Genomic DNA, 22118 nt, shown 5'->3' with positions numbered 1-22118 from the left:
AGGCTGAAAAATCCTAAATATATACTTACTTGGAAGTAAGCTACGTTGAATTTAGCGTCACTTATTTCTGAGTAATCACATTTAGGATTACATTGCACGTCAATTAGGAAGCAGCTGGAATGGAGACAGAAACAAGTGTAGCCCTCAAGGAATGTGTGTATACTTGTATTTAGAGTCTTTCTGAACAGCGATTTACGAGACAGGTTCCAGAAAATAGGGACAATTGGAGGATATTCTGTTTTATTTATTGTTTCAGTATAGTATGCCGCCTTTCAACTGATGATCCCATGTGGAGGTCTAAAAGTGTAGTGAAACCCAATAGCATTGAAGTCATAGCACAAAGCAAATCCAGACAATTTTTTTTTATCGTTTAACATGGAAGATCTGCGTTACAAAAGTAATGCGTAAAGGCTTAGAAGGGGAAGCAGACTGGCGTTCAAGCAGGCTTTTTGTACCACAGCGGAAAAGCAACTGGCGGGGTGCGATGTTGAAGGGAAAGGATGAGGGAGGCAGGCAGGCAGGCAGCTCTTCCTTCCTTCTGCTGCTTTTCATTTTAAAACGCAAGCCTTTATTTGGCTCTTAAGATTGAGACTCCCATGATGCACCTTTCCTTGGAAGGGAGCATCACTAACTTCAGGAGGATTTCCTTGCGCGTAAAGATGCACAGACTCCTGCCCAGCCCGAAGTTTGCACAGAAGGCGGGAGCGCCAGAGGAGAGGAGAAGAGAACCAGAGCCAGCCGGGACGTTCCAGGCAAAGCCGCGCAGCGCGTCTTCTAATCTGGACTCGCCCCGCCTCCTCATTCAAATACAGCGGAGACTCGGCCAATCGGCGGCGACATCTCATGACTATGGCATGAGGGTTCGGCCGGCCATTCCGAAGCCGCCCGGCTGACAGCACCGAACGCTGGGCCGAAGGGTGGGTGTTGCCTGGCTGGCGCGGGATGGCGGCGGCGGCCTTGTACCTGGAGCACTACCTGGACAGTGAGTGTGTGCGGCGTTGGTTGGCTGGCGGGGGAGGGGGGGGCGGGGAGGGGGCCAAGCGGGGGCCACGCCGGCAATTGCATCTGCGTCACACACCCGGTTGGGGGCAAAGAGTGGGGTTTCTTACTGCGTCATTGCCACGACAAGGGAGGGAACTCCGCGCCGCGGGCTGGGGCGGCTTTTACGCCGCTTGGCCACTAGGGGCCGCTGCCCTCCTCTTCACCACCTGTCGGCGGCCGAGCATCTCTCCAGGCTCGCGGCTTGTCATTATTAGACATACTCCCTCCACGTGGGTCTCAAGGCAAGGGTGGGGTACTAAGGATCCTATGCTCTAAAAGGGTCTGTTGTTCTGTAGTCAGCATTAGGATTGTTAACTCTCATTGAAACGGGTTCTGGAGATTCATTTCCCCCGCCCCAATATTTTTTAAAATATCGCACCATTAAAATCTTCAGAATTGGTTTCGGTAGTCACATTGATACCGATTCCTGGACACAGGGGTGTAGCTATAATTGAGCTGATGGGTTCAAAGAACCCGGGTCCTCCAGCTCCTGAGGGCCCCGCAACTCCACTCTCCTCTGTTTTCTTCATTATCTCTCTCACTCTGAGGGGCCGCCAGGGAGAGTGGCGAACACGGCCCCTTCTCCCCTAGCTACACCCCTGCCTGGACAGTCTTGGAGGATTGGCAACTCATAAATAAGCGAATTGATGAAACAGCTTTGCTTTATAAGAACCAGGTTCGTTAAAGTCTAATAAACATACTGATAGGTACAGCTACATCTTCACAACCAAACTAAACCACACCCACAGAGTAAGCAAGGGAAAGCTGGACTGCTCCATCAAATGCCCCTCAATAGTGCATTCCACATACTACAGTCTATAGAGCAGGTGTTCCCAACCCTTGGCCTCCAAATGGTGTTGGACCACAACTCCCATCATCCTTGGGCATTTGACTGGGGGGTGATGGGAGTTGTAGTCCAACAACATCTGGAGGCCAAAGGTTGGGAACCTCTGCGACTGGGATCTTCTGGGATTTTTGTCACTGCCCTCTCTTTTTCTTTCCTGGAAATCTTCCTGTTCTCTTTAAAAGCTGTATGGTAGCAAGTGGAAATTCAGCAAGTGGCAGGGAAAATATCACAGAATTCCAGCCTGTCCAGTGATGTAGTTGCAGATTCAGAAGTGCCAGTGCCCTCCATGACAGCCCCCATGGCCATGCCCACCCCAACAGCCAGAGTAGCTGAGAAGTACTGGTGCTCCCTCTGTCCCTGCGTGTCCCTCCTCCACTACACCCCCGAGTCTCTCACACAGCTGTTAAAGACACAGGAAGCCATGCAAGGATGAAATGTTGTAGTCTTAGTGTTCTCTCCTGTCTAAGCCCTGTAGGCTAATATCTTGTCAACAGTTTCAACCATCCCAGCTGTCTCATAGGGGTTCTTCATTGCACAGCTCTTTTTCTGTGCCGAAATGAAGCAGATTCTTGCCAAATGCAAAATTAGGGACCACAGAGTGGAAACTTTCAAACCTTAAGGTGCTCAAGTAGCCAGAATACTTCTCTTTTTATCTATACATATAGCACACTGCCCTAATACAATTGGTAGATGATACAGGTGAAACTTGGAAAATTAGAATATCGTGCAAAAGTCCATTAATTTCAGTAATGCAAATTAAAAGGTGAAACTGATATGAGACAGACACATTACATGCAAAGCGAGATAAGTCAAGCCTTAATTTGTTATAATTGTGATGATCATGGCGTACAGCTCATGAAAACCCCAAATCCACAATCCCAGAAAATTAGAATATTACATGGAACCAAAAAGACAAGGATTGTAGAATAGAACAATATCGGACCTCTGAAAAGTATAGTGTACTGTGCTTGATTGGCCAGCAAACTCGCCTGACCTGACCCCATAGAGAATCTATGGGGCATTGCCAAGAGAAGGATGAGAGACATGAGACCAAACAATGCAGAAGAGCTGAAGGCCGCTAATGAAGCATCCTGGTCTTCCATAACACCTCATCAGTGCCACAGGCTGATAGCATCCATGCCACGCCGCATTGAGACAGTAATTGCTGCAAAAGGGGCCCAAACCAAATACTGAATACATATGCATGCTTATACTTTTCAGAGGTCCGATATTGTTCTATTCTACAATCCTTGTCTTCTTGGTTCCATGTAATATTCTAATTTTCTGAGATTGTGGATTTGGGGTTTTCATGAGCTGTACGCCATGATCATCACAATTATAACAAATTAAGGCTTGACTTATCTCGCTTTGCATGTAATGTGTCTGTCTCATATATCAGTTTCACCTTTTAATTTGCATTACTGAAATTAATGGACTTTTGCACGATATTCTAATTTTCCGAGTTTCACCTGTATATTCAGGAGACCCTCGATTATCGCAGAGGTTACATCACATGATATCGCCGCAAAGGCCGAAACAGCAATAATTGAAACCTTGTGCCTATAGGAATGATAGGATTAAGTTCCTGAGTACACTTAAAAAGTATTTAAAATTACCCGAGAGAGACTGAGGGGAAAACCAGAAACAAGAGAGGAGTACATCACCGTACCTTGGCCACTCCAGTTTCTCCAGTAATGCCCCCCTTCCACAAAAGCACATCCCAACATGGCTCCACACTGTCTCCAGAAGTGTCTCCAAGCTGGAAATGCAAGTACCTTTTCACAGCAACAGTCCAGCAAATTGGATATATTAGCATTATCTATATAATTAATTCTCCAAGATGGGCCATGTGCGGGGACGCAGCAGAAAGGAGGCAATTGGCTGACAGGGGGAGGAGGTGATTGGCTGACAGAGAGTGCGCAAGAGTTCCAGCACTGAAGCGCAGAGAAATAATGGTGGCGGCGAGGAGGCAGAGGCAGGCGGGCAAAGCCCCACCAGCCTGAAGAGGTGGGCAGACAGCGGGCAAAGCCCCGTTGGCCTGAGGAGGTGGGAGGAGGAGGAGGCATTGGCAGTGGGGAGAAATAATGGCGGCGGCAGCGAGGAGATGGGCGGCTGGTGGGTAGTCGGCAGATGAAGCCCCGCTGGCTGGGAGGAGGATGCGGCGGTGGCAGGATGGCCTTGCCCAACTAGAGGCGCAGATGCTCTGTGCCTGGGCCCACTAGTTAGATATTAAAAATACTAACAGAAATATTGAGGGTTGTGGTGGCAATGGGCTCCCAAGACCTCCCACAACCCTCAATAAGAGGCCTCGTGGGATCCAGCAAAATTTGCATCCCAGCCTCTGGTGCCAGCTTCAGAGTCAGTGGTATCAGTGAGGTCAAAGCAGCATATACTGTACAACAGGCAGTGGGGGCAGGTTGTAATAGATAATGGGGTGGTGAGGTGGCTGGTCAGTTTTTATGAGTAATTTTATTACTTGTGATTGGTTTTATGGTTTGATGTTTGTATTGAAAGATTTATGGTTGAGCAGGAGCTGTAGACTTTCTCTTCTAAAAGTGTTATTATTTATTTATTTCAGGCATTGAGAACCTTCCCTGCGAACTACAGAGGAACTTCCAACTTATGCAGGAACTGGATCAGAGAACAGAAGGTTCATGGGTCTTCTGTGCCCAAGGCACTTTAGATTTGCAAATCTAAGAATATGAGTGTGATTCAGTAGTAGTGTATTTTCAAAATAAAAGTGAGAAGCAGTTTGTAGTAGAGAACTTGTAGCTCCCAAGTCCTAATCATTCCCACTCAGCTGGGGGTTGAGATTGTGTGTGGCTGCTTCAGGTATTGCAGTCTCTGTGTTGTCTCTGACAAATAGCAATAGCAATAGCACTTACATTTAGATACCGCTTTACAGCCGGAGCTCTCTAAGCGGTTTACAATGATTTAGCATATTGCCCCCAACATTCTGGGTACTCATTTTACCGACCTCGGAAGGATGGAAGGCTGAGTCAACCTTGAGCCCCTGGTCAGGATCGAACTTGTAACCTTCTGGTTACAGGGCGGCAGTTTTACCACTGCGCCACCAGGGGCTTTACAAAGCTTGTAAAGGCAGAATGACCACTTTTTGTCTACTTCCAAGACAGACGCAAGTATGTCCGTGGACTCACATTGTGGCCTGGCATACCTTGCAAGTTGTTGCGAGTGCCGGGGATCTGTCCGCTACAACTGATTAGTGATATATTTGTTATATAGAGCCAGTGTGGTGTAGTGGTTAGAGTGCTGGACTAGGACCGGGGAGACCCAAGTTCAAAGTCCCATTCAGCCATGATACTTGCTGGATGACTCTGGGCCAGTCACTTTTCTCTCAGCCTAACCTACTTCACAGGGTTGTTGTGAGGAGAAACTTAAGTATGTAGTACATTGCTCTGGGCTCGTTGGAGCAAGAGCGGGATATAAATGTAATAAATAAATAAATAGATAAATATGACTGTTGTATTATCACAGGGTTGCTCAACTTCAGCCTTCCTGCAGAAGTTCGCCTACAACTCCTATAATCCCTGGCTATTGGCCACTGTGGTTGGGGATTGTGGGAGTTGTAGTTCAAAAACACCTGGGGGGGCCTAAGTTGAGCAGGCCTGACTGGCACAGGAAGTGGTCCATGGTCTTAGGCCTCCAATACTGTGCATACCTCTTTGGAACCTGAATACAGTGGGACTTGCTTCTGAAAAAACATGAATAGGTTTGGACTGTTACTGTTAAGAGGTTCTCAAGCTGTGAGATGGGCATCAAGACACCAGGAGGGGGTAGCACTTTGAAGTTCTAAGAAGGGAGAGGCTTCTGTAACACTTTCCTCCCACTAGCAAAGATTTAGCATTGCAACCATCAAAAGTGCTACGCTAACCATGGAAGCTGCAGAGGATCAGGGGAACATATCAGAGTTTTGAGCTCTGGGAATTTCAAGCTGCAGCAACTCCTCCCTGTTCTGTCTCCTTCCACAGCTGGCTTATTTTAGGAGATGGTCTGAGTGGCCAAACCGGCTGTTTCATTGAAACAACTTGAAACATTTTGAATATTTTGAGTGCCATTTTGGAGGGCTGTTTTTCTGGGGAGAGCTAGTCTACCGATTGGGGTCGACGTGTTAAGTCTGGAGGGGAGGACTGGTCTACCCAATATGTGAGGTGGGTAAACCAGGCCTCTGAGGTGGGCTGACACACCAAGTCCGGGGTGGAGGCCTGCTCTACCTGCCTCATGTGGCGGGAAGACCAGGCCTTCACTCCGGACTTTGTGCATCAGTTCGCCTTGGAAGACTGGTCTAACTGCCAACCACAATCAGTAGACCAGCTCTCCCTGGAAAAACAGGCCTCCAAGATGGTGATCGAAACATTTCAAGTTGAAGTGGGATTGTTTTGTTTCGAGCTCGAAAGAGGCCCTTTCTTTGGAAAGTTTTGTTTCAAAATTGAAACAATTTCGAGCTTGGAACATTTCAAGCTTGAAATGTTTTGTACACCCCTAGTTGTGACGTCTGAAGGGTTCAAGGGTATTTTGAAGCAAGTAGGTTAGAATATGCCAAGATTGGTAGGTTTGGATATCGCAACTAATCTTGGCATATCCTAACTGAGAAAAGAGGTAGACACTTGTGTGGGAATGGGAGCAGGGAGCGTATGCTGGGGCTGATGAAAGTTGCTCAGAGCTTGGCTGAAATCAAGAAACCAAATGACATCTGAAATAGTGCACTATGTTAAAGACATTTATTTCCATGTAACTTACTAATTATGGGAAATTGATTCCATGATCTCTTACTATATTTATAAGAAACTGGCTTTTTATGCAGTGAAGAGAAATAATTTTCTTAATTATATCTGTGCAAATATAAATCTGTTATTTAAAACCTCTGTGAATGTCATAGGCTTGTCTTAATTACATTGTTTATGGAAATAGACAGAAGGCATAGCACCACACTGGAAATAACAATAGAAAAAGAATGAATTGTGTAATTTGCATTTGCATGGTTGAAAAATGGTGAGGCTTGTGGACATGTCCATATTTGAATTCTCAGAAGCATAACTCAATAATATAGTGTGAACACATTGCTTAAAATTGGTAGTGGTGTTAGAAAATGAGACTAAGACAGACAATTGTTTCATGGTTGCCTAAAAAGTGTTCATTTGTGAAACTCACACCACAGTCATAGACAGGGTTCTAAGTCTGATTGAACTGAACGAAGCTTCTTTACTAGTAAATGTGCTTGGGTTGGGGCTTCAGTCTCATTCATGCCATATCCCATTGCCCTGTAGAAAAGAAAGCAGAAATTGACAGTCTTGCAGCTCAGTACATTTCAACAGTGCGGAGTCTCTCATCAGAGCAACGGGTGGAAATCCTACAGAAGATTCAGAATGCTTACACAAAATGCAAAGAGTACAGTGATGATAAAGTGCAGCTGGCTATGCAGACCTATGAGATGGTAAGATAAGATGAATGGAGTGCTTGTGCCATGGAATGAATAAGCCGCTTTCCGTGTATCTGACTTCCCTCATATCTACCCTTGTAGCCTGTATCACAAGGAGGAATCTTGTTGGATATCTAGTAGCTGTAGATGGACAAGAGAAACTGGGGTTCCATTGTCCAGGGTTCCAACATTCACAGAGATAAAGAAGAGGCAATCTTACATTATACATTCTCTGCTTCAAAATACAAAAGGTTTGGACTGAGATTGTGTACAAGGTTATGATCCTTCCCTGTTTAATCTTTTACAGTCTGGGAGCAATAGAGCACAAACTGAAATTCAGCCTGGAATGTTGGTTTTGGCAATCAGTTGGATTTTTCAGCAGTGCATTTATCAACATGTTTCTCTGTGGCGATGTTTCCTTTCCTCCCTGTAATATCCGGATGGGAAATTTAATGGTTGGCAGGGCTCTTACTCCTTTGAGGTTCCAGACACTGTCTGGAAGTCACAGGACTGGTGGTCTGATAGAATGAGACCAGCTATTATTCATGCCTCTGCATTTGTAGAAAGGGCATGATGCGTCATATATATTAACCCTGGTCTGTATTAATTATACACAAAGATTGGCATAACTGAAAACAAAAATATAGCACAACGTTCTTCATTTTATGGCCCAGGAGCCAGTGTGGCTCCCATCAACCCTAAGTGCAGCTCCCTGACTAACTGTTTATTGTGAAGCTTCAGCTGCAGCTGAATACTCTGCGGAGTCCCCTTGGCACCAGGAGGAGATGACCATTCCTGCTGTGCAGTGCTGCACTTTGCCCAGTGTCAGTGGCGCTCCTTTAAGGGAAACTGAGCCCTCTTGAGCCCCTGTACCACCTTGGAGGGTGTGCATGGGATGCTGGGAAGTGTAGCCTTCCCAATGCTTTCCACACAGAGCTCTTCAGAGAGGGCTGTCTCTTTAAAGGGCCCTCCCAGCCCTGAGAAAAGTGCAGTACTGCACGGAAGTCAGCACAGTGGGAAATGGCTCTCTCATTGAAGAGCCTCACAACTGCTGGCTAAATAAAGATACTAGTGACTGAGGATTTTTTTTCCAAAGCTGTGTGGTTTCTCCCTCTCATGCAGGTAGATAAGCACATCCGACGGCTGGATGCTGACTTGGCTCGATTTGAAGCTGATCTGAAGGATAAGCTGGAAGGCAGTGACTTTGAAAACCCTGTGACACAAAACCTAAAAAGTATGTTCATGGTGACCGGCATGGTCTTGGTGTGGTGTGAAGGTTTCGCCTCTGGCCTGAAATGGTTTAAAAAATAATAAAAATAAAAAGAATTTTTCAATTTCTACTCTGCTCTCTTTCTCAATGGAAACTTTCCCTCTTGCATAATGGAGAGTATCTGCTATAGAAGATAAAAGCTCTTTTTGAGCTTTTTGATAATGTATAGATTAATTCTATGATTGATTTTTAAATTGTTAGTTTTTAATTGCTTTTATGTGTTTTTATATGTGTTTTAAATTGTTTTATCATTGTGAACCGCCCAGAGGGGTGGTATACAAGTGTAATAAAATAAAATAAAATAAATAAATAAATATTTGTGTCCACAACAGGGAGCAAAAAGATAATTAAAGAGAGATATACACCTAGCTGGACTGAAAAAGACCACAGCTTGTATAGCTTACAGCTTATGTAACTTTAGCACAAAGCAGGCAGGGACAATGTGATGTTGCTGATAGCCCAACTACTGAAGGGGAAATGCCCCAGCCTGCTTGGTAGTGATCTGGGGGACAAGAATAGCTATGCTTGAGTCGCTCAAACTGCCCATCCCCGCCAGAGGTGCACCTAAATAATTTTGAAGCCTGGATCTAAAGGCCTTTGGAGGCCAACCCTCCGCCCCTTGCAAGTTAAACATAATCACCTAAAGAAGCACCCACTCAAAGGCCTTTAACATATTCCCATCCCACATATTTCTTTCTCCGCTCCCCGCTCTGTCTCTAAAGCACCCGGCACTGGTCACAAGCACAATCGGCTGCCCAGCACAGTGTGGGCCAGTGGCAAGCACACCACCCAGGACAGACTAAAGAGGATTTGAGGGGGCTCAGAGGTGTGGAGGCCCTGGACTTCAGCCCTGAAGTCCAGGGGTAAGAGCGCCACTGATCTCTACCCACTTGCAGTGTAGTTGTTAGCCAGTCACAGTGGTGAGCTTTGGAACCCTTCAGGTAGGAGAACTAAGCCTACAATTCTGCACACACTTTCTTGGGAGTAAGTCTGTTTGAACTCAGTGAGATGTACTTCCAAATAAGGATGCATAGAATCAGACTGCAAGGGATATGCTAGCTAAAATGTATTACTGCTACTACTAAGCATTTTTATATACTGCTCTTCAACCAAAGTTCTCAACGCGGTTTACATAGAAAAATAAGCATTAAATAAATATTAAAGGTAAAGTGTGCTGTCAAGTCGATTTCGACTCTTGAAGGTCATGTATAGAACAAGACTTACATTGAAATCCTTATAAGATTTTTCAGTAGTGTAGGCAAAGGATTAAAAACATGTAATTTGTTTTTCAAGTTTAATCATATAAGCAGCTGAGGATGACTTACAGGTATGGATATGAGTTATATTTCCTTTGGATTCTTGTCAGATTTGGACACACACAGGAGGCAAATGTCACAAATAGTGAAATCTGGTTTATAAAAATGTTTTTAACATTGTACAGAGGAGAATGCATCATTATTCATCTAAATATCTTGGAAGAAAGACAACAATGTTATTTGAATAATGGTGTGTTTGTATGCATAATTACTGCTTATCTGGCAGTAATTCAGAACATTTGGTTCACTAAGAGCAGTGTTCCCTCTAACAGAGATGCCCAGATGATGTGGACTACAACTCCCAGAATCCCCAGCTGCAATGGCTTTTGCTTGGGGATTATGGGAACTGTAGTCAACAACATCTGGTAATCTCTGTTAGAGGGAACACTTGCTAAGAGTTTTGACTAACTAAGGTTCAGATAATAGGAGAGGGTACAACCTGCTGTGCTGGGCCAAGTTCTAGGATTTTGCCCATGTGTAGCTGCAGTATTGTGTTTATTTAAGGGTGGGAGCTTCCTAAGTGATACCAGAATGGAAAATGATTCTCTGTGTGCTACTATATCTAACTGCTTTCCATTCTGAGTAGAGAGTCTTTTGGGTTGGTTTCCATGTTACCTGCTGTGATTACTGAAGACAGAGTGGTATTGGAGACAGAGGAGGGGATACATCTGAGATGGAAATCGCTGATTTAAAAAACAAATTATGGTGCAATTAACTAAAAATAACTGTTTTTCAGAGGGTCGAACCCCAAAGGATAAGAAAAGCTCCCGGGGTCGAGGCCGGCGACCATCTGAGGATGACACTCCAGTGAAAAAGAAACCAAAACGAAGGTAAGAATTGGTGGCTGCCATCAATGAGCAGCATACTACAGAGATGTCTTGCAGCAGTCCCCACAATTTCACTGGGACCTGTACAAAAGTACTCTGGCATCAGTGGTTTGTAGCCAAAGATCCCTTATATCAGTCATCTCTGGAAATGCCATGTTAAAAAATATTGTGGCTCTTTTGTGGCCTCTCCTAGATTTGAATCTTTAACTCCCAAAGTAGTCCTCTGAACACAGCCTCCTTTTAATTATACTCCATCCCCTGCTAGCTGTAGTGGTGTGCACGGAACCACGGAGGTGCGGTTCGACGCCCGGGGGTGGGGGTGCCTCATTGACCCCTCCCGCCACTTTTCCCCTGTGGGCGCTCCATTTTTTGCAAAGTCCCTTCTCCTGTCCTTGGCCGGAAGTCACTGGAAGTACCAGGTGCATGTAGTTCCGGCGACTTCCGGCCAAGAACGGGGGAAGGGGCAGCAGGGAAGTACGCTGCCGTCCCATGGACTTTGCAAAAACGGAGTACCGGGAGGGGTAAGTGCACCCTTCCTCTCCCTTAAAGAGGCACCCTGCCAGCATCAAACCTTTGAGCCGGCGCCGCCTTCAAACCGATTCAGAGGCCTTTAGAATGGCCTCCGGACTGGTTCGTGCACATCCCTAACTAGCTGTAGTGCCACAAAGGAGAGAAGAGCTGGCCTTGTGGTAGCAAGATGACTTGTCCCCTTAGCTAAGCAGGATCTGCCCTGGTTGCATATGGATGGGAGACTAGAAGTGTGAGCACTGTCAGATATTCCCCTCAGGGGATGTTGCTGCTCTGGGAAGAACAGAAGGTTTCAAGTTCCCTCCCTGGCTTCTCCAAGATAGGGCTGAGAGAGATTCCTGCCTGCAACCTTGGAGAAGCCCCTGCCAGTCTGTGAAGACAATACTGAGCTAGATAGACCAATGGTCTGACTCAGTATATGGCAGCTTCCTGTGTAAACACTTGCTATTGCTTTTACACTGCAAGTGATGTCAGTCTTTAGGCTAACAAGATGACTTCATGCCATGAATAAATTGCTTACATAGGTCAGTTTTCTATTTTGATAATACTTAGAATTTCTCTTGACCTGTCTGTGCTGGGATATAGGTACTATATCACTTTCTGACATACTGGACAAACAGTGTCAGGCTCCTAGTATTATCCTCTTCACAATGGGCTCATAAACAAGGTGCTTTATCCACACCCTTCTATAAAGGAAGCTGGTCTTATTCCCTAGTCCACTGCTTATTCAAAGGGCCTTGGAACAAAGGACACTGTCCTTTGAAAATGTTCCTCCCCCAGCCTCCCTGATATTTTGTCCTGACAACACAACATTTTAACTTTTGTTTAAACATAAGCATCCCTGATTGGCACACTCCACTGAGAAGTTCTCCCATCAAGCCCCATTGAATGGCAAAGTACAATCCCACAGCTGTGCTTTTTAGCACCACCTATTCATTCACAAAATCTATTAAATTCCCAAAATTTAAATGCATTTTGTGCAGCGGAAACACCTAGTCCCTTGTTTTATAGGCCCTAGTCAAGAAAGAGCAAGGCTGATTGTATGAAGAAACTGACATTGCTTGGCTTCCTATTAACTGAAAAATGATATCCCACAATATTCCACTCAGTATTTTTGCAAGTGGAATCTTAGGTGATATCTAGGGTATACCTCTGTTACCATGCATTGGTCAAAAAGCTCATTTATTTGTTTTAAAGTTTCTGTCCTAGAATGTTCTGAATAATATCTGCATTTAGTAGCATATGCACTGCCATGGCAACATGAAGCTTTTAAAAATCTGATTTTACAAGAATTGATATCTTCACTTTCCTGTGGTTTTATTGGTCTATCTTAAAACCTCCTTCCCTTTTGAATGTAACTAGTGGAAGTCCAGAGACTTCCATAGTAACCAGATCCACTGGTATATTCAACTTTTTTCGGTCACCAACCAGAGGAAATTTAAAAAACAAAACACAAAATAAACCATACATATAAATAATACATAGTACATAACATACAAAATAACTGATTACATAAAATTAGTATACAAATATAAAAACCCACGGGGGAAAGCCTATCACAATTTATGATGATGTACTTGAAAAGATAATAATTCTTAGTTATTCAGATGGCATATCCTTGTGGATTCTACTAGCTATAAGACAAAATTTAGCTACTGAATAAGAAACTTTATTGTCATGATCTGAAAGAAGATATTGAGTATAAAATTCATCAGAACAACTTAAGATGATTTCTAAAAATGGAGTTGTATACACACTAAGGATATCCCTATAGAAGCTACAATAAAGTAACATGTGGGCCATTGTTTCAAAAGCTCCCAATTCACAAGGACAAAAACACTCATCAAATGGAACTCTGTTTACACAGAGAAATAACAGACAAGATGGAACCCTGTCCTCAAAGGGCTCACAATCTAAAAAGAAACAAAAGATAAACACCAGCAACAGTCACTGGGGGTATTGTGTTGGGGTTGGATAGGGCCAGTTACTCTCCCCCTGCTAAATAAAGATAATCACCATGTTAAAAGGTGCCTGTTTGCCAAGTTAGCAGGGGCTAGTTCTAGTGAGATACAAAATACAATCTTAAACCACAAGAACTTCTGGTGTTGATTCAGTGTTCATTTGCCTGACGTCTATTGCAGATCTGAGTTAGCCGATACCATCCTGTCAGTTCATCCATCTGATGTCCTGGACATGCCAGTGGATCCCAATGAGCCCACATATTGCTTGTGTCACCAAGTATCCTATGGAGAAATGATTGGCTGCGACAATCCTGATGTAAGTACTGAGATACCCACAGTATGCCTAGGGATGTGCATTCTGGCCCCTCCATCTCTAATTCCACACTAACATCCCAAAGCCAGCCTATCTGGCTTTGTAGATAAAAAGAAGACCAAAATAGGCATCTATTTATGCCATTTAGCTCCCGGGGCCTTCTGATGCCATGTATGGATGCTGCTTCAGACCTCTGCTCCCTGCCAGTGCCATATAAGTGCTGTGTTTTAACTTTGCAGCGCAGGGAAATCACAACTGGTTAGAGAGGAGAGCTGGTCTTGTGGTAGCAAGCATGACTTGTCCCCATAGCTAAGCAGGGTCTGCCCTGGTTGCATATGAATGGGAGACTTGATGTGTGAGCACTGCAAGATATTCCCCATAGGGGATGAAGCTGCTGTGGGAAGAGCGGAAGGTTCCAAGTTCCCTCCCTGGCTTCTCCAAGATAGGGCTCAGAGAGATTCCTGCCTGCAACCTTGGAGAAGCCGCTGCCAGTCTGTGTAGACAATACTGAGCTAGATAGACCAATGGTCTGACTCAGTATATGGCAGTTTCCTATGTTCCTATCTGCAGCACTGTAAGACTGCAATTGGGATCCATTGCAAGAGTGCAGAATTCTAAGTCCAATTTAAGATTCTTTAGCAGCACAGTGCCAGGATGTAGAGTTGGGTTGCCCATTCCAAGAAGGGTTGCAATAGTTGGCTTATTCCAGAACTTGTAATATCATGGACAAAGTGGAGGAAAGAGTAACATTGTAGTTGTATAAGGTCATAGGGATATGGAGGCCTAGAGGAGAGAAAGGGAAGTGTACAGGGCAAAGAATCCCAGCCAAGTGGCCACCAGAAGCTGCCTCCAGACTTGCCCTGCTTTCTGAACCTGCCTTTGCTTTTGGAAGCACTTCTCTACAACAAAACGTTGTAGAACTGTAAGTTTGTAAATAAAAAGGACCATCTGGGATTCTCTGGATTTCATACTGTGCATCAGGTGTCATTTTGTGTTCTCACATGAATTCCATTAAACACAAAATCAAATATGCACTGCCAACTAACTTGCTTCTATTTCGTGTAGTGTTGATTCACAGCATTGTTTACAGAATGTGTGCATCTGGCTGCCGCCTTCTCACAGTGCTTTGCTATTAGAAGTGCATCCTGTGTTTGAATGATTATGGCACTTTCCAAGGGATGAGGAGCTGTTGATTGTGACTGTAATGTACAGTTCTCCCCAACTTCACACTGTCAATATGTCTGATAAGAAAATGTAATACTATTTAGCTTTATAAAACAAATAGTCTTATAAATAGTCATCATCTTTTCCCCCCCACCCCCAAACAGTGTCCAATTGAATGGTTTCATTTTGCTTGTGTGGACCTCACCACCAAACCCAAAGGGAAATGGTAAGTGCCATGAATAACAGCTTTTTAGACAGACTGACTTATTTGCTCTGTGTTGAAAATTAAACATTGTTGTCCTGACATGTCTTGATTCAGGATGTTTTTGTTACCAGGCAGGATTTTAATCTATACTTTGAGAACTGAGGTTATAACCTAGGGTTCTGGTTCTAACCATGTGTTTCAGGAAGCAAGTCCCACTGAATTTAATGGGACTGACTGACATGTTCCACAGCATACTGTGAGTGGTGCAGAACTGCCTGCACTGCCGTGTGCATCTAAAAGAATATTGTTGTTGTGCAAGAGCCTCTTCCTCTAATATGTAAAATTGTGCCATCATGCTTGTGCAATGCTACAACCATTGGAAATAATTGTTTTAGTGTTAGAACATAAGAACAGCCCTGCTGGATCAGGCCCAAGGCCCATGTAGTCCAGCATTCTGTTTCAATTCCTCTGGGAAGCCCACAGGCAAAAAGTGAGGGCATGCCCTCTCTCTTGCTGTTGCTTCCCTGAAACTGATATTTAGAGGCAGTTTCCTCTGAGGCTGGAGGTGGCCTATAGACACCAGACTAGCAGTCATTGATAGACCTGTCCTCCATGAATTTGTCTAACCCCCTTTTAAAGCCATCCAGCTAGTGGCCATCACCACATCATGTGGCAGAGAATTCCATAGATTAATCATGTGCTGTGTGAAAAAAAATACTTCCTTTTGTTGGTCCTAAATTTCCCAGCTTTCAGTTTCGTGGGATGACTCCTGGATCTAGAAATGGGAGAAAAATTTCTCTCTGTCCATTCATGCATAATTTTATACACCTCTATCATGTCTCCCTGTAGTCACCTCTTTTCCAAACCAAAAAGCCCCAGATGCTGTCGGCTTGCCTCATAAGCAAGGTGCTCCAGGCCTCATCTTGGTTGCCCTCTTCTGCACTTTTTCCAGTTCTACATTGTCCTTCTTAAGATTTGGTGACCAGAACTGTACGCAGTACTCTAAATGTGGCTGCACCATGGCATTGAATTGGCCTATTTCACAGCTGCTGCACACTGGATCGACACTTTCAATGAACTGTCCACCATGACCCCAATATCTCTCTTCTGTTCAGACAATGTCTGCTCAGCCCCCATCAGTGTATATGTGGTTGGTTTTTTTGCCCCAATATGCATGACTTTACACTGGCTTGCATTGAACTGCATTTGCCATTTTGTTGCCCACTCACCCAGTCTGGAGAGATCCTTTTGGAGCTTCTCACAATCTGTTCTGGATTTCACTATCCTCAATAGTTTAGTGTCATCTGTGCTTCTTTGGCCGTTTCACAAAACCAAAACCTTAGATTTGCTATGATTAATTGGCAACTCATTTTCACAGTTCCATTGGAAGAACACACACAGTGCCCTCCTCAGGTCAATAATTGTTAACAAATTGCCACAGCATCTGCATATAAAAGAGTTGATATAAATTTGTCAGCTATTTTGGGGAGATGAAATTCCTGAACTTCAAGCTGTTTAACTAAGGAATTAATATAAACATTAAATAATAGGGAAGCCCAAATGCATCCCTGTTTAACTCCTCTTGAGGTAGGAATATAATCAGTTAAATGCCCCCAAGAGCTGCAACTAATTCTGAGGGAAGTATCTTCATATAATCTCTGGATCAATACTTGTAAGCACTGACCAACAGTAGTTCTTTATAATTTCTCCAATAATTTAGTTCTAGATACTGAATCAACTTTAAAATCAACAAATGCCACATAAAGTGAGTTTTTTATTTACCTGAATATTTCCCTATAAGATGTTGAAGGATTAGGCAGTAATCCAAAGTGGACCTTCCTTGTTTGATACTGTTCAATCAACTACGTGTTTCCAGCTGGAGCAAAACTCTTAACGTATGGTTTATCATCAGATATTATCTTTAGGATATGAGCAGGCCAAGGAGACAGTAAAGCAGAGAATAAATGACATTGAACATCAAAATAATATGAATATAGCATCTGGCTATTTGAATCTGGAAATAATAAATTGTAATTCTGAACCAGCAAACTATCTCTCTAGTTTAACAGCCCCTTTCAGTGTTCCCTATACAGTGGTCCCTCGACTTACGTAAATAATCCATTCCGAACGCACGTTCGGAGGTCGAAATTTTCGTAAGTCGAGGAGCGCACCACGGAAGTCTCAAAGCACTCGTAATTCGAGGAAGCCGCATCTAAACATTCGTAGGTCGAGTAAGCAACTACTTCCGGTAAGCAACTACTTCCGGTCTTTTTGTCGCTCGTAACTCGAAAACAACGTAAGTTGAGTAGTTCGTAGGTCGAGGGATTACTGTAACAAGGATTCTCAGATGCTGTTGACTACAACTCCCAGAATGCCCAGCTGCAATGGCTTTTGCTTAGGGATTATGGGAATCCCTGTTAGAGAGAATACTGGCCCCTAGTTATAGAAGAGCTTTTATTTTGGCAAGATGCAATGTCTTACTTGCAGCTGTTTTTGTTTGGAAAGTACCAGAACATTCCGCATAATGAGAGATTATGCTCATGTGACTTGAGTTCAGTGGCGTCAATTGAACATTTCCCCCCATTGCAAGTTTTATAAGGAGATATGGAACTTCTTTATTACCCCTATTTTATTGTCTCTTCCTGGCCATACTGAAGCATTCTCTCTTATTTACTTTCGGACTAGAATGAAGTACAGTAATTAGTCTCAAGGTGGCCAAAGTCTATGTAGCTGTGTGCAGGATCAGGTTATTGGTATTAACCCTTAACTTGGCATAGTCCACCAAGTAACAATAAGATATTGTTGATGGAGCAATATATTATTATGCAGTGTGTGGAAACCTTGTTATTGTATTTGGCCTCTGACCGAAATAAAGATGACGACTACTTAGTGTCATCTACAAATTTGGCCACTTCTCTGGTTGTTGCATAAGCATGGTTTCACAATTGTATGTATTAGTGCAAGAGCACTCTTGTGAAACAGCACTGGCATTCTTTGGATGCCAGCAGCAATGCAGGCAGTTTTTCACTACACACATACGCTGTGGAACATCAGCTACTGACATCTGAGAAGAAACCATTAGGATCAGGCTGCAGTTCTGACTACAGTACACCTTTTTGGAACTAAGTTTCATTGAAATCAATCAGACTTGTAAATCTGCCTCAAGCCATATCATGAACATTAAACACAAAGTTTGTTTAGTTCCCAGGCATATCTTAAATGAAGTACAGTAGTAGCAGCAGCAAAGAGACACAAGTTTTGGGTGGTATAAATATATATTAAATAAATAAAGTGTTGTAACCATTTGAGATCTTGTAATGTACCAAAGAAGCTGGAGAGAATTACTAGGCCCATATCACTGCAGCTCTTCTCTTTAAAAGAAGAAGAAATTGTTGGTTGAAGTGGGAGAATTGAAAAATACCCATTTTCCTTTAGGTTATAATTTTGTGTTGTGTTTGCTCATACAGTACCTACATCAAGATGCTTTGCAATTAGAAATATAGAAAAGGCTCAAAAGCTTGTAATCTAAAATGCATGGAAGAGAGATGAGTTAATTATGTATGTAAGTTTTTTAGTTCCATATTGTTTAGTCTATTCCTAAATGTGAATGCTCCCAAACTGCTGCATTCTTTTCTAAATTAAACATTGTGTTTTGCTGCTCTCAGGTTTTGTCCCCGCTGTGTTCAAGAGAAGAAGAAGAAATAGAAATTATGGGATTCTGAAAGAGAGTTAATATATTCATACATGTTGCAGTATTTTACCTGCCCTTTCCCCCATCAACTTCTTTTGTTAGATCTGATATTTAACTGTTCAGTGGCCAGTTGTGGTTCTCCTTACTCCAGATGAAGCTATATTAATGAAGAAAGGAGAATTGGGGGGAAATTCACTGTGGTGATGTTTCCCTGGGTTATACTTCCATGGCACTGTAATCAATGTTATGAAGTATTAAGAGTAGCCCTGCACTGGAGTTTCTGCTCACATACTGAAGTCTGTGAAATTGCCTATGGCCTTGCAGGTGAAAAGTGATACCATTTTTTTGTCATCAGAAGCACAGTCACTCTACACAATATTAATGAAGGATTTTCTATCTAATTGCACCTTTCCAAAGCTTTATAGCTGCTGACAAGGAAGGAATTCTATTTCTGAATGTACAGTTTTGTTCCTTTAGAGGCAAGTTGCAAAGCGGTGAATAATTCTTTACATCATATTTTCCCTGAAAAGCCCAGAAGAAAAGTAATATGTATTATTTTGGTAAAGCTTGTTTCATAAGTAAAGTTCAGAAGGTGTATACCTCTTCTCATTGTTCCTGATTTATGCACTGCTGCCTCTGGGCTTTATGCTGGTCCCATTGAAATCATGCACCCATGCCTGATGGCAAATAATAAATGCTTAATAAAGGCAAGATATCTAGAAGATGTACATGATATTAGTCTGATTCACTATTAAACAAAAAAAAGTTTACTTTTATAGTAAGGTAAAGCTTTTAGGTGTTGGCTGTTAACAAAGGGGGGGGGGGAAGGAAAACTAGCTTTAAGTGAACAACGGGTTTAAGAAAGGAGAGGTTTCTGTCAGTGTGTAGCAATGAAACCATTTGGTGTGACTTGTACTGAAGTCTGCCTGGTGTGAAGATTCCATGTTCTAATTTCACTGAATTGTCCTCCAGTATAAAACCTAAACCTTGACAAGTATTCAGGTTTCTTAGGTTGGTGGCGGGATGGGGGGGGGATCTTTTTTTCAGAGAGCTGAAAGTGGCATGAACCATCATTGCTTTTGATGTGCACACACATACCATTATCCTTCCAGGTTAAACAGTTTGCTGGGTTTTGTAGTGCTTAAAAAAAGTTATGAATCCAGTTTGATCAGAGACAGTAGCAGCACAAAAGACAGGAGTGTGTAGACCATGGATAATGACAACTCTGCCATACCAGTTCTCTTAAATATGATAATCAGCCTTTAAATTTTCAATACTTCTCTCCAGACCTTTTTTTAATTGCATAAATTAAAACATAGAAAGAGGGGATTGCAACAGATGTTTTGATGTATATATGTCAGCTTCAGTGTTCTATCACTAAGTTTTCAGCTAAAAAAGAGAAGGCAGTTCAAGGGACAGATCTGTACAAAATAGTGTCTCGTGTGTTGTAATTGTGTTTGTATTGTGAGATAAAGATGGTTTTGTGCTTGTATTGTGAGATAAAGATGGCATATGGCTGCAACAGCGCTCATTAGATAATTTTAAAAACAGTCAGAATGTAGCAGTTGTCTAGGTAGACACAGCAATGATAGCTAGCTACTGCGGTTATTAAGATCTCTTTATGCTCCCAAGCTGGTGTAATTGTTTATGCTTCTTTTAAATAGTTGGCAACACATAATGTCTGCAGTGTCTCAGTGAACATTACATTTATCTTGGAAGCAAAGGGAAGAATTAATGTAGACATATTCTGTAGTCAACCATTTTAAACTTTAAATTAAGAAAAACTACTTGTGTTACTGAATGAGTATATATTTCATTTTTTTCTGAAAGAATGTAAGTTCTAATAACTAGTTTTACATCACGTTTTTCCATACTTCTGTCAGATATTGCAATTCACAGTATTCTTTGTATCACTTTAGGTTTTCAATTACTGTATTTACTTTTTGATGTTCGTGTACATTTACATTGCCATCATGAGATGTAGGGAGGGAATCTGGAGTACTAGTGCTCTGTTTGATATTTGCTCCCACAATATAACATCAATGCCTAACTTTCTTTTTTTCAGATTTAAATCTTTAGAGGAATAAGTTGCAATTCTGACACAATTATCCTCTGAATATTAATATGCACAATTATGAACCTTAATTTAAAAAAAGGATTATTAGATCTTCCCAGTGCATTCATTTGCACAGGGGAAGATTATTTTTCGTATGAAGCTGATGTTTGGATGCACTAAGCCTTTAGTTGCTTGTTTTACATTAAAATAAGTCTGCACAAATTGTGGTCTGCTAGTTGCTTGACAATTTCCTGTTTTTGCAGTCCCAGGCAAACCAGAAAAAGGGGATTAACCGAGTACCTGATGGGCTGCATTTAAGTTAGTGGCCCACAACCTGTGGAGGTCTGCATTAACTTTTTGATTATAGCCTGCTTTTCCTTACAAGTGTAAACCTTTTTGTGAGATTTCATGAAATCACTAGTTCCATAATGGTTCATGGCCTTTAACCTGCTACACTGGACTATAAAGGCAAAGTGGCATAATTTTTTCTATAACAGCAATGACTTTCAAGGTCTGTTTCCATTCCCAGGTATGCTGTGTCTTAGGTAACAGAGGAATACTGCTGTACATGGAAATTAATCTGAAAGCCCTCAAAATGTGTTTCTGGAATGAGCAATTAGTGCTGTTATGTATCAGAGCTAACTACTGATCTGGATAGTGATTCCATCAACAGTCATAAACATGGGTTCTGTGCCTGTGCAGACAAACTTCAGGTAGAATTCATTAGCTCCTCATAGTTTAAGATAAAACATGCAGTAGTCTCAAGGCATCAGATATGTTTTCCTTCAGGAGGCTACAGAATAATTAATAGTGGTGATATTTAAAAAAATAAAAACATATTTCACAACCCAACTCCTCAAACATCTCAGAACAGGGTTATAGTGTGGACTGAGCAACAAAGGCATCTCTTGTGAACTCTACCCTCTAATAGAGGTTCTAAGCTGATTGTCAACCACTTCATGTTATTTAGGATGTTTAAGTCCATGTTATCAAAATCAGTACTCTTGCTTCTGGCCTGTAGAGAATGTGTTCTCCAGAATTTTGAATGTATCCTGTTCAATAAGTGTTACTTTGGATTATCAGGGTTTGGAGCACAAGGAAAAAATAGGCCCCTGCTCTTATTTCTTTGAAGAGATAACCTACACATTTTGTGACAAGCTTTCCCCATCCCCACTCCGTAGTTCATCTTATAAGTAAACAAATGACTTTTTGTTCTTGTCAAAGGACTTATGATTCCTTTGTCAATGGAATATTGGAAATCTTTTTATTAAAAATGTGAAAATGTATATCTGTATTTTTGATCATGTTATAGATACAATAGGTATTGTTATAAATAAAATATTTTTGGGAACAAATATCTGCATTTCATTTTATTTTTAGGTAGAATATTGTACACAAAGGGCAGGTTAAAATACTGCCCTTAGAAACTATGTATGCATAGCTTGTAATTTGGTCTTGTTAG

The 22118-nt window shown here is 42.4% G+C and overlaps 1 protein-coding gene across 1 annotated transcript; it reads left to right on the top strand.

The window, feature by feature from the left end:
• The first annotated feature begins 642 nt into the window (after positions 1-642).
• On the top strand, positions 643-22011 carry ING5 (inhibitor of growth family member 5). Its single transcript, XM_053307777.1, has 8 exons — positions 643-982; positions 4467-4538; positions 7174-7340; positions 8448-8559; positions 10648-10741; positions 13408-13543; positions 14869-14930; positions 18575-22011. Exons 1-8 carry the CDS (start codon positions 943-945, stop codon positions 18612-18614), a joined length of 723 nt encoding a protein of 240 aa, XP_053163752.1. The 5' UTR covers positions 643-942; the 3' UTR covers positions 18615-22011.
• Positions 22012-22118: the final 107 nt, after the last annotated feature.

The sequence above is a fragment of the Hemicordylus capensis genome, chromosome 3 (genome assembly GCF_027244095.1).
Source record: "Hemicordylus capensis ecotype Gifberg chromosome 3, rHemCap1.1.pri, whole genome shotgun sequence".
Lineage (NCBI taxonomy): Eukaryota > Metazoa > Chordata > Lepidosauria > Squamata > Cordylidae > Hemicordylus > Hemicordylus capensis.
This window is presented reverse-complemented; position numbering and strand designations above follow the sequence as displayed.